General features: G+C 37.2%; 1 protein-coding gene across 13 annotated transcripts in view; it reads right to left on the reverse strand.

Annotated features, from left to right (window-relative positions):
• VEPH1 (ventricular zone expressed PH domain containing 1) overlaps positions 1-14064 on the reverse strand; it is a 144229-nt gene that overhangs the window by 74585 nt on the left and 55580 nt on the right. For all 13 annotated transcript variants that reach the window (XM_032225403.1, XM_032225404.1, XM_032225405.1 and 10 more), the window contains one exon: positions 368-588. In XM_032225403.1, the coding sequence (XP_032081294.1) occupies positions 368-588 (221 nt within the window). The remainder of the gene's footprint in view (positions 1-367; positions 589-14064) is intronic.

A 14064-nucleotide genomic window follows, 5' to 3' on the forward strand; every position in this document is an offset into this window, starting at 1 on the left:
TAGGATTGTTCAACTATCCAATATCTTTCACTGAAGAATGGTATTCTCAACAACTAGGATGCCTGCTTCTACCAACCTTTGAGACTGGTGCACATGAAGCCATAAAGGAGGAAGGGGACACACTCACCCAGACATGCTGAATTAACTCTGGCAAGCAAAGTGATGACAGAGGTGGCAGCTGCATCACACTCTCATTTATACAACAAACACAAATTCTCACCAGCCTATGGTTGACAACCAAATATTTTAGGCTGGTTTCTCTGATAGTTGGACCAATATATTAAATATAAACATGGCAACTTTTAGCTTATCACGAATATTAAAATGCGACATCCTTAGGATAAAAAGATCAGAGGTTTGACTTTACCTGCATTCCGAACTCGTGTTGTTTTTCAGCTGTTGGATGAGATGTTTAGCTACAGCAGTGAAACTGTTACTCATACGATAAATATCTCTGCTTTGGATACCCAAGATGTTGGAGAAGAGGTCAGTGATGTATTTGATCTCCAACAAAATGATATGGTGGAAAGAATGTTCCATGTTTCCCAGCTGATTAAGCAAATAGACCAGGCAGATCCGAGCTTGTTCCTATTTAGAAAAAAAAAGGAGTTTAAAATAGGTGATACTGTTAAAAATTTGAGTTAGCTTTGTTTGAGGAAAGGAATGGGGGTGGAGAGAATCCAGAGCGAATTGTTTTCAGTTCACTTTTAAAAAGGTACATCATTATGGACTTGTGTAAAATAAACATGCTGTACAGAGAGGGAAACTGTTATCCAAATAACAAAAACATAATACATTTAGAACTTGTTTACGATTTTAAAAATATAGATGTTTTTTACGAGCTTCCCCTAATCTTTTCTTTATTGTACAGGAGCTAAATAGAATGAGAAAAAGATGGAAGAAGATGAACTATGGAAGATGGATGTCAGGTTTCAGGGATAAATACAAATAATTGGAGAAAAGCTGATAACCTGCCCTGTGCCAGGAAGGGTGATGTACTGTAGGTAACAACTAGCACCTTGAATGTTATTTCTAATAGGAATCAGTACAGCTCAAGTAGTAGTGGTGTTGCATGGATGTAGCAAGGTCCACCCACAAGTACAGGTGCCACTGCATTCTTTGGGTATACAAAGCAGAGATATTTATCATATGAGTAACAGTATCACTGCTGTAAATAAACATCTCATCCAACAGCTGAAAAACAAGTTTGGAATGCAGGTAAATTGCATTCTAGACTAAATGCAGCTTTTGAGTAGTTTTCAAGGGTAGTCCCAAATAGGTCGCTTTGATGTTTCATCATCTGCCAATAGTTAGGTTTATAAGAACTACAGCTTCTTCTTTGTCTGTACTTACAGAAGTACTGACAAAACATAATTGTAACAGTTACACAGTTTGCACATTTTCATGTCACAATAGTTGGTAGTTTGACAGTTTGACTTTATAAACTAGGCTAGATATTATGAGTGTAGAAGCAAAAACTATATGCTACTTCAAACATTCAGTAGTCAAGGAACATGTTACAATGAAGATCAAGTCCTATAAGAGTCTGGATGTCAAATACAGTTTACAAATACAGATTTCTGCAAATATGAAACAGTGTCCCACATGCACACCCACAGATGGAAGTCTGTCAATCTAGAAGGAAGGAGAACTTTTTGAACAGTGAGAACAATTAATGAAATAGCTTGGGTCCTGAAATTGTGGGTCGTCCATCATTGGAGGTTTTAAAAAATAGAACCACCAAGACAGAGCAACCGAGATGATATAAAGTTGTGATGGTCAACCTATGGCACGTGTGCGAGAGATTGCATCCAGAGCCCCTTCTGCTGGCACGCATGCCGTCGCCCCAGGTCAGATCTCCATTGTGTTTCTTTCATGAGCTTCTGTTTCCCAGCAAATGATGAAACAGAAAAAAGATCTTACCTCTTGCTGCACCACCGATGTTTGGATGCCCTACCTCCCACCGGCCAGCTGGTCTTTGGTCTCTGCTGCGCATGTGCGCATGTCCATGCATGTGTGCACATGTCTGTGCATGTTCATGCATGCACATGCACACACCTTTCAGTTTGGACATCTGAACATGCAGTTTGGGCACTTGGTGTCTAAAAGGCGTGCCATCACTGATATAAGGTCTCATGCCTTAAGCAGAGGTTGGATAAGAATACTGCCGAGGTCTCTTCCTTTCCTATGAGCCAACATTCTATCCCAGGGGTCAGCAAACTGTGGTTCTGGAGCCACATGTGGCTCTTTCCTCCCTCTGCTGCATCTCCGTCACTGGTCGGTGCCACAATTTTGAGAGGAGCTTCCGGTGGTGGTGGTGGTGGGGAGAAGCACAGCGCACCAGGAGAAGACTCTATGGCAAGGGAACGGTTTTCTAGTTGTCTCCACAATTGATAGGGATTTCGGTTATGACAGGTAGAGGAAAAAGTATGCCACACTAGGAGGAGACTCTATGGTGGGGGAACTGAACTTCCGGTCAACTCGAGAATTGAACAGGGGGCTTCCAGTTAGGACCTTTGTGGCTCCCTGTGTTTTCTTTTCTGTGGGAAATGGGTCCAAATGGCTCTTTGAGTGCTTAAATTTATCGAATCCTGTTCTATCCCATCCAGCAACAAAAAATACTAATTAAGTGGGGAACATATCTTCAGCATGGAAAACTATTCCTATCATTTTTTTAAAAAAGAGAATGATACAGAATCATTAGAATAGACACCAATTAAAAATCTTTGCATTTAAATAATAGTTAACAAATATGAATCAAAAGTAAAGATTTTATGTTCTCTCTCTCAACTGCAAGCAGCAGATGATACCATCAGAGAGATCAGTAAGAAAATAAAAGTGTAGTGAGCATTAAAAAAAAAAGCTACTTCCCAACAGTATTTGTAATTGACCCAAGTGGGAGGAAAAGGTTCCATCAGTGATCTTCTACTTTGATCCAGCCAGCGGGAATCCATAAACATTGAAATTCTGCTGATCATTTCCAGGTGTTAAAGAATAATAATTGCACTTTTATAAGATATGCGATTAATAAGAAAACTCAAATCTCCACATTCCTCTCATCAACTTGAGAGTCTTCCTCTTTAGCATAACTACGATTGAAAAATTCCTGGTAAAAGTGATGTTTGGATTTTTATTTAGCATTGTTATTGTAGGCTGATTTTTTGGGGCTGGAAGAATATGTTTATATTCTTTATAGGAAGCAGATTTTCCATTTTCACGGTATATACATTTGTTTATTGGCAAATGAGGTTAACATAAAAACTAATTAAAATGTCTCATTTTGTTGTACTGTATAAAAATATTAGGAAACAACAGAAGGAAAAGAAGAAGGGTAATCCTAAATTCAGTCTTGGGAAATTTACTGTATTGTCATTTCATTTGAGGGGAAAAACAATTTATTGCAAATATGAGTGAAATAATCAGGGCTGCTGATTTTTACTTTAGAGAAGTTATTAAACAATCGTGACATTGTGTTAAAATTCCAGCACAATGATCCTTCCAACATTAAATAAAACTGCTTTTACCAACATAATAGAAATGAAGCCAAAACTGCACAAAGGATCCCTTCTTTATCGTCTCTCTTTATTTGTCTTGTTAAAGGTGAGCCTAGTGTTGGAATGACTGAAGAGGCAACAAATAATGTCAGTTGCCAAGGCCACATACATCTGGTGAGAATTTCAAAGGCTTCTGATGTGCATCTTTCCAACATACAATAGCTGCTTAGAACAGCAAAATGTCTTGGGCAAGTTCTAGGTCAGCTTACAAAAAAGATTTAAATTATAGTTCAGCAGATATATTTAACTCCCTGAAGTAAATTTAAATTAATTTAGTGTTGTGTTGGTCTGTTGAAGTTAATGGGAATGGAACTGTAGTTGCAGAAATACATCTGCAGGGCACCATATTTGGGACTGTGATTTTTTGTGTGTGCAGTGATTTAAATGAGATGAAGTACGGCTGATTAAATTTGGATCCAATTTTACTATCAATACAATGTCAACAATACTAGCATATTACTATACTCAGAAGTTGATTACTTCAAACTAGCAATGTATTATTGTTCTGTGACATAGAATAAATATTTTGTAATATCCGCTATGGTTGTTGTCTGGGTATAATGTGCTACACAATGCTCCTTGATTTATTTTTCTCGAGTATTTTCTTTCAAAATAAAAGAGAAAGTCAATATAAAGAACAGCATTTACAAATTAGCAAGATGAGAAATTGGGGTTCTCACTGCCAGTGTCCATTACCAAGAACAAAGTTTCATAACTTTCTAAAACATATGACTGAAAATATCTGTGGTTGATTCTGAGATACCTCCTCAGCCTATTTTTAGCTTGCTGCTAAAAAAAAAGTGAACATTTTTTATATTAATACTCGCTGTGAAAAGTTATAATTATGCTACAAGTAGAGAAAAACATTTTTAAAGGAATATTATTTCTTCTGCCTGAAAAAAATAAAAGATAACAGTTCATATATTCAAGAAGTTGTGGACAGGTGATGATGCAACCGTTCATTTAATTACAAAGCAAAGCTATTTTAAGAGCTTCATCATCTTTAAAAAATAAAATCATTTTTGAGAGGAACTTAAATTCTGAATATTATATCCGAATGTTGACCTATTTAATCCAAATTACTTTTCTGGATCAGCCAAGATGAGGCATATACTGCTATTTTTTAATTTTTAAGGAAAAAGAAAGGAAAGAAAAAAGAAATAGAGAGAGAGAGTGGGAAAGAAGGAAGGAAGGAAGGAAGGAAGGAAGGAAGGAAGGAAGGAAGGAAGGAAAGAGGGAGGAGAGAGGGGGGAGGGAGGATCAGATGTATGTTCCATTGTGTGTCTTGTGAGTCTTAGCTAACATTTGGCATTTTACCATCTTGGGAAAAGTTTCTGAAAAAGCCAGATATCAAATTAGAAATGCAGAATTTGTGCACATGTTTACATTTCAAGGGTAACACTACTTCAGAAATTTTAGTAAAAAAATTTAATGACGTCTTCGGGAGGATAGAATGATCACTGCTCATAATTTCTTTAAAATGTAGAGAATCATCTCCCCCCACCTTTGCATTCCAGAGATTAATCCCGAGATTACATTCGTTTTATCATGCAAGGTGGTATGTGAAAAAAATCTTAGTGTTAGCCACTAGTATGACTTCTTTGGATAGGATCATGACACCAAATAAGCCATATCACTGGACTGATGAGAAAAAAAAGAAAGGCCACAAAGACATACATACATACATACATACATACATACATACATACATACATACATATATTAGTGTCACAACCCCTGGTAAGCCCCAATTATGGGAGGAAGCTAACTGCTTCCAACATCTGTCAATCGGCTCGTCACAAGAGTCCATCACGACAGAAACCCAATATTTTTACTGTTGCCTTTTGTTATATTTGTCTTTTTTTATTTGTGCTGATAAATAAAATAACAGGTTCGAATCCCAGTAAGGGTGTGGCTAGCTGATGAGAGCTAAATAGCTTGAAATAGATCTATACTAGTCTCCCTTTATTTATTTATCAGCACAAATAAAAAAAGACAATATATATATATATATATATATATATATATATATATATATATATATATATATATATATATATGATAGATAGATAGATAGATAGATAGATAGATAGATAGATAGATATAGATATAGATATAGATATAGATATAGATATAGATATATAGATATAGATATAGATAGATATAGATATAGATATAGATATAGATATAGATATAGATATAGATATAGATATAGATATAGATATAGATATAGATATAGATATAGATATAGATATAGATATAGATATAGATATAGATATAGATATAGATATAGATATAGATATAGATATAGATATAGATGGAGACAGTACAGGTACTCCTCCATTTATGAGCACAGTTGAGCCCAAAATTTATGTTGCTAAGTGAGAAATTTGTTAAGTGATGTTTGCCCTATTTTATGACTTTTCTTACCACATTTGTTAAGTGAATCATTGCAGTTGTTAAGTTAGTAATGCAATTGTTAAGTGAATCTGGCTTCCCCATTGATTTTTGTCAGAAGGTTGCAAAAGATCATATGACCACGGGATATGGCAACCATCATAAATATGAACCGGTTGCCAAGCATCCAAATGTAAATCACATGACCATGGGAATGCTGCAACAGTCATAAGTGCAAAAAATGGTGATAAGTCACTTTTTACTTACGCACATATAAAAGAGCTTTTGCATATGTGTATGTGTAAAAGAGGTGGGTTGCTACTGCTTCACACCGGTTTGGGCGAACCGGTAGTGGAATGTTGGCCTGGGTCGCAGAACTGACAGTGACCAGACTTGCCACACCTCCAAACCAGTCCCCTGGTTGTTGTGGCATGGTTTTTTTTGGCATTTTTTCATGTTCTGCGCATGCACAGACGTACTTACAGGCAACTGCACATGCGCACAGAGCGCGCGCAAAGCACACCTGCACTGAGCCAGCAGTAACGCCGGCAGCAACCCACCCCTAATGTGTATATACATACACACACATGTATGTATGTATGTAAGTACAGTATGTGTGTACGTGTAAAAAAAATGGATGAGAAATTTCCATTAAGTCATTTTCAGAAACTATTGGAGAAATTTTAATTTCTTGGTCTTATCCAGTCAAATTATGAAGCGAAATACTTTTAGACTGGTTACTTCTCACTTCCCAATCAAAATGCATCATTTAATAAGACATGGATTTGCACAAAATGCTCACGAACTAACATGCCTTGAAAAGCAAATTTAGAAACATTATTATAGCTAAAATAAATATTGGTATCTCTCTGAAGCCAGGGAGATTGTGATTAGTGGGATTTGCATCCTGTTGTTCATTTTGCAATTTCAATAGTTCTATTCTTTTTTGAGTTTGGAAATTGTTTCATGCCCCACCCGGTAGGGAGCACTCTAAAATGAGGAGGGCCATTCAACAGCCAAGTAGAAAACAGTTTTCTATAAAAGAAGATACTCTGTCACCTTAATTAATATTTCTTCAATATATACTTCCCTTGTTAGATTGATTAGAAATGAAAGGCTTATAAATATTTGTTTTATTTTCTGAATTAATTGTTATTGGTATGGCGTGGGAGTACTGCAAGCTGTTTTAAAAGAAATTATTTGCAGGATGACATAATTTAATTAAAAAATATTCATGGAACAATATTTGCCACAAAAATGAAGATGGTCAGGCGTGGTAGAGTTATTTCACCGACTGTAGACGTGGTTTGGTTTTCAGGAATTAGCGGAATGAAAATGGATTTTCATGAAAATGGTTATAATTTAAAGAGAATGCAGACCTCACTAATTCTTATAAACAAAACTTGAAAGCATTGTGGAATTGGTGCTTTCCACTAGAATTTTTGGATAACTATTTGAAAACAATGGAGGAACATTTAATCTAAATCCCATTTCTTCCTTCTAATTCTGATACCAAGTCCAGTTTCTCAAGTGAATATGGTCCAACCATTCTTGAAGAAGATTTCAGCTTGCATTAAAATTTTATGTTATATATCAGTGTGATTGAAGTAAAAATATCATATTTTAAAAAAGCAGACTAGTCAGAATAGTGTATTGGTTGAGCTGAAGAAAGCTCGAGATCTGATTTATTGATTGAGGTATTGACTCTTTGTGATACATAGACCTTCTCCAGAATGATCTACTCTTTAAACTCTTGCCCCTATTGTTCCTGTAACTGAGTCCATCTTCCTTGTTGTTGTCTTTGTTTCTCTTTCCTTGCACATTCCCTAGCATTATGGACTTCTCAAGGAAGTTGGTCTTTACCAAATGTGTCCAGAATATAATAATTTGTGTTTCATTATTTGTACTCCAGTGAGAATTCTAGATAGATTTATTTTAACATGCATCTGTTAACTTTCTTGGCTATTTATGGGGTTATTTATGGATCAGTGGCTGAGACGCTGAGCTTGTTGATCAGAAAGGTCGACAGTTTGGTGGTTCGAATCCCTACTGCCACGTATTGGAGTGAGCTCCCATTACTTGTCCCAGCTTCTGCTAACTTAGCAGTTCAAAAGCATGTAAAAACACAAGTGGAAAAATAGGGACCACTTTGGTGGGAAGGTAACAGCGTTCATGCACCTTTGGCATTTAGTCAAGCAGACCACATGACCATGGAGACGTCTTCGGACAGCACTGGTTCTTTGGCTTTGAAACAGAGATGAGCACTGCCCCTAGCATCGGGAACTACCAGCACATATATGCGAGAGGAACCTTTACTTTTACCTTCCAGCATCAAAATTCAAAAACATCAATATTCTTTCTATCCTGCTTCTTCAAAGTCCAGCTTTCACATTCATATAGTGTCACAGAGAAAACAATTGCCTGCGTGATTTTTGCATTTGTAGATAAATGGCGTCTGAATACTTTTTCCAAGGCCTTCATTGTTCCCCTACTAAATGCTAGTGTATGCTTTTGCCTTTGGAAATAACGAGAGATTGAAGCATGTTGGTGCTACTTCAGGTAAACCTTCTGCTTTTAGAGAGGAGAAACTCACTCACTCTCTTCCTTCTTCTCTCCCCAATGATCACAAGCAAATGGAACTCTGAAGAACACCTGGATCAGATCTCCTTTCCTCCCATTTTCCTCTTCTTTTTGGGGAGGAAAACAAGCAAGATGAACAGGGATGCTGGAAATCAGCCAACTGACTGTCAACTATTCCAAATAAAACTGCTGCCTAAGATTTGGGGGAAGCCAGACAGAATCCTTGGCTTGGGATCATACTGGCAAGTTATCATGATGGGAATGTAACCAAACGAAATACTGAATGTACTGGATTAGAAATAGTATCCTGCATGACGCAAACAGTTCATTATATCCAGAGCTATAGATTCTAGGCTTCAGAGACAAAATTCGCTATAGGGAAATTGGAGGAACATACTGTACAGATGGACACAAATAAATAATTAATGCATTAGTTGATTATTTCCATTTCCTACAATGAACAGGAGCCAATCTGGAATGTTGGAAAATAATAATTTTGACTTTTTAGGGATAAATTAATCAACTGAACAGGGAACTTACTCTCCCAATTTACGGGCTTTGATCCAGAATGTCCTTTGCACGAATGGACATTCTTTCTTTCTATGCATATGGTGTCTCAAATTTCTACAAGTATTTTATCTAGTACCATTCCTGGAAGGAATTAAGGGGATGCAGCAGGAGGGAGATGGAAGACGCTCCACTGGGTCAATAGACGTCTGTTGCAAGTCATAGTTGCCAGAATCAGTACAATTAGAATTAATAAGGGATATTTCACACCATGTCTAAAATACATGGATGGATCAGGGGGTTCCAGCCAGTTCTAACCTCTTCTATAGAAGAGATTCCACAAATCTACAGTGCCATTTAGAACCGGTTCCAGCTCCCTCCCCCCCACCCGTCCGCACATCATCAAGATGAAGAGCGAGAGGAGGAATTCTGGGAGTTGAAGTCCACAAGTCTTAAAGCTGTCAAGTTTGAACATCCCTGGGTTTTTTTTTTCTAAAGCGTTAGGGGTGCAAGGGTGTTGTAACTTAACAGCTTTAAGACTTGTGTGCTTCAAATGCCAGAGTTTCTGAGTCAACATTTTGGTTGCTAAGCCAGAGCGTTGTTAAGTGAGTTTCACCACATTTTATAAGTTGGCCACGCCTACCCGGCCAGCAACCCCCCCTGGTCACATGGCCAGCAAGCCACTCCCACAAAGCAGGCCACACCTACAGAAGAGGTTCTAAAAAAAATTGAAACCCACCACTGGGATGGATGTATTACCATTACTTGGTAATGGAGCCTCTGAGAATCAGGTACTTACGCACTGGAAATACATACTAATATTTGTGAATGACTGTTTCAACTGTCATTTGAATGTTAATTCAAATGGACCTGATAATCATTTTAAAGATAGACAGTGGTGGGGCTTAAGGCACCACCCTAAAAATCAGGAAACCATAAGCTCTGGTTTTGCCTTTGACTCAAATCCTGCTGAGTACCCATAAGCCAGTCACTCTCTCGGGACTAGGAAGCAGGCAATCACCAAGAATCCACACTGATTCAAGATCAAGGCACCAAAACAAACAAACACCCAAAGCAGAACACTTTAGAGAAGGTAAGGAAGCTCCGAATGTAGTAAGGAATAAATCTGTCAGTTTTGATTTCTTCTATATACAAAAGTTCAAACTTTAATCTTCTTTTCCCTCTATACATGAAGGTACAGGGCATTTTCATCAGCACTATCAAAGAAACAAGATGAACAATCTCAGCCAATTCTACCAGAAGAACAGAAGCAGAAGAAAGAATAGATAGAAACACAGAAATGGTAGAGCTATGAAGAACTTGGGAAGGACACCTTCTCCAATAAATTATTTTGTCTTGTTCGTTTATTTGTCAAATTTATATGGCCACCCATTTTAACCAAAATACTTGGGGCAGCTAAGAGAAACATAAATGCTATATAATATAACTGAAAAAAATTACAAAAGAAACCTGATAGTTTCTTTTATAAAAGACATAAATGAGACATTATTAAAGTGTTTCTAACAGTGTAATGCTCTACAACCCTTTGACCCTAACACCTAAGGAAGAAAGTCCTTTCAAAAGCCAGCAGAACCAGACTCATCTTAGGAAGAGTCTTGTTCCAGAGAGTGGACACCCTCACAGAGAAGGCATATCTTCTTCGTCCCATCAGTTGACATTGCTTCACAGTAGGAACCCATAGCATACCCACTCTGGTGCACCAGGTAGGATGACCAAAAACCAGTAGAGATAGGTGGTCTCTCAAATAACCATCCCCACATCATATAGGCTGTTAAAGATAAAAACCAGCACCATCAGTTCTGACATCTGACAAGGAGAACATTTGGAAGAGAAGATGATGAAATGAACATGGATGGATAAAAGGGAAGGAGGGAGGAAGATTTATTTTGGTTCTGATCTATCCCTTCTTGGCAGATTTGAAGAAGAAAGGGAAGATAGCAAGGATGAATCTGTATCCTCTTCTTGGTGATTAAGCACAATGGAATTGATTTTTTTGTAATGGAGAAATTGTTTTGATGTGAGAAACATTTCCAGAGAATATTAATTAGCCAGGATAAATTCTAAAGCATTTGAAAATGACAGCAGTTTAAACAGGATAACTATTACGAAAAAGCTTAAACAGAAGACCACACAGGATATTCCTGGAAACAGTACAGCAGATATAATGTGAACATTGAAATGCAATAGAGTTTTAGTTTATTTAAACTTGCAATCAGTTTCAACAATATTAATGGCATTAAAGGCAAAGTTTTTCTACAGCTACTTATATAGTATATGCACACAGTCCAGTCTATAAACTACAGAAATACCATTCCACTAACCTCATCATTAAACAACAGATAAAACAAATAGGAGAAACAATCTTTCTTCCAGTCCTTTAGGAAAGTTTAAAAATCTCTGAAAACAAATCCAATCCAAATTAAGTACACCTAAGCCCAGAGATTAGTATGCAAGATGCAGTTACTGTGTGCTCACTAAAATAGCAATAGCACTTAGACTTATATACCACTTCACAGTGCTTTAGAGCCCTCTCTAAGCGGTTTAAAGAGTCAGCATATTGCCCCCAACAATCTGGGGGCACCTCTGAAGGATGGAAGGCTGAGTCAACCTTGAGCCTGATGAGATTTGATCTGCCAAACTGCTGGCAGGTGGTGATCAGCAGAAGTAGCCTGCAGTACTGCAATCTAACCACTGTGCCACCACCACTCAAAATGTGGCCTTTTCACAGAGTGGGGTTGCCCCTAAAGAAACAGATCCATGACTGTTCATACAGGCCTTACAGAAGCTGTAACCAGGGAAACTTTGCCCAGCTATGGCCAGATGCAACCTTACTCGGAGCGCTAAGATCTTGGATTGATAAACCATGCCTTCATCACCACCCATCTAGACTTCCACAATGCATTTTGAAGACTACTCAGAAGCTTCAGTTGGTCCAAAGTATAGCAGCCCTGTTGGTAGAGGATACTTACTGACATAAATGAATTACCTCTGTGCTTTGGACCCTACATTGGCTTCTTGTCAATCCCCAAGTACATTTCAAAATGCTGATTTTGACTTTAAAAACCCTATACGCCAATGGTTCTTAAACTGCTTGGCCCAAAAATCAATTTCTCAGTCTTAAATACTGTCAATAGTTCCAAAAAAAAAAAAAACTTTCTGGATACTCAACTCAAACAAAAAGCAATTACAAATTGGTCTATTATATCTCCTTAGGGATAACAGCCCCCAGTGAAGAACCACAAGGGATGCTTTGGTATTGGGAGTACTTGCAGGATCATCTTCTCTGACCAATTTCAATCTGCCCAACTCAAGATGTCCTAGGAGAATCTACTTTTGGTTTCCATTAGGTGATGAAGATTGTAAGGTTCTGCTGTTGCTGCTGTACAATTTGGAATAATTCCATCCAGAAATTTGATCACACACACACACACACACACACACACACACACACACACACACCACCCCCAATTATAATTTAATTCTATAAGTAATTTAAAAAATGATACTATTTTGTAACTATTTCAGAGAACTGAAATGACATCATTAGTTATAATATGATTGATTAGTTTTGCATAATTAAGCTTAACTAATGGATGTTTCTTCATAATAAGGACATTTTTAATAATTTTAATTAATGAATGTAAACTGCCAAGAGTCTCCTTTAATTACAGAGGATACAAGTAAAATGAATGAATGAATGAATGAATATTTAACGATGCACACTCATTTTAAGCTTCATACGCGTGGAAAGGCACTTTTATTAAAAGATCCTTCATTTTTCTGATCTCTTAGATACTGGTTACTTCTTGCCATATTATGGACCATATCTAATACAAAGCATAGTAACATTTTTACTAAATTACTTTTGTTTAGTCCTATGAAGTGGGCCTTCAAATTTGGAAGCAGGCCATTTATCAGAAAGCCAATCGCCTGTCTTCTACCAATGACTACATTTTCATACAGTAAAGATTTATTACTTCATTATTTACTTACTCATCTAGAAAGATTTATTATCACATGACAATCTGCAGATTAAACCATTGCAGTTCATTCTACAGAACAAAAAAAAACTATTATCACTCAAAGCTATATTCATGCAAACAAAAAACAATATTCCCAAATATTTCTAGAGACATAGTCTTAATAACAAATGCATACATTAATCTAGAATTAAGAAGACAACAGCAAACAGCAAATGCTGCTTCTGCAAAGAAACTGAAGAAACATCTAATTAACCGCTGCAGATAGATCACAAAGACTAACTACAAACAACAGCACGACAAAGTAGTAACAATGGTGCACTGGAATATCAGGGGGGTGGGGTGGGGAAATCCTTTAGCCTGCAAGCAAAAACTGGTGAGACCACATAACAGACAAACTAGTAGAAAGTGAAAAGGCAACAATACTTCAGAATTCAAACATACAGGAACCTGCTACACAACACCCCAAAATGTAACAATTGTCAATATGAAAGAGGGGAAAAAAGTCTGGCTAATGGATATTGCAGTATTTGAAGACAGCAAAATAGAAGAGAAAGAATTGGAGAAAATCACAAAATACAAGGATCTGCAAATAAAAGTAGAAGGATTGAGGCAAAAGAAAGCAAAGATAGTATCAATAGTAATGAGTGCCTTGGGTATAATTCCAAAACATCTGGAGCACCATTTGAATGCTATTGGCATTAACAAAATCACCGTCAGTCAACTGCAAAAGGGACATTTACTTGGAACAGCTTATGTCCTGCAACAATACTTTTAACACCATCAAACAACAACATCTGCCTATTTCAGGTCCTTGAGAAGGATCAATAGCTGGACAAAAATCCCAAATCCAGTCTAATAGCACTAGCAATAGCACTTAAACTTATATAACGCTTTACAGTGCTTTACAGCCCTCCCTAAGCGGTTTACAGAGTCATCCTATTGCCCCCAGCAATCTGGGTTTTCATTTTACCCACCTTGGAAGGATGGAAGGCTGTGTCAACCTTGAGCCTGGTGAGATTTAA

The sequence above is a fragment of the Thamnophis elegans genome, chromosome 10, assembly GCF_009769535.1.
Source record: "Thamnophis elegans isolate rThaEle1 chromosome 10, rThaEle1.pri, whole genome shotgun sequence".
Lineage (NCBI taxonomy): Eukaryota > Metazoa > Chordata > Lepidosauria > Squamata > Colubridae > Thamnophis > Thamnophis elegans.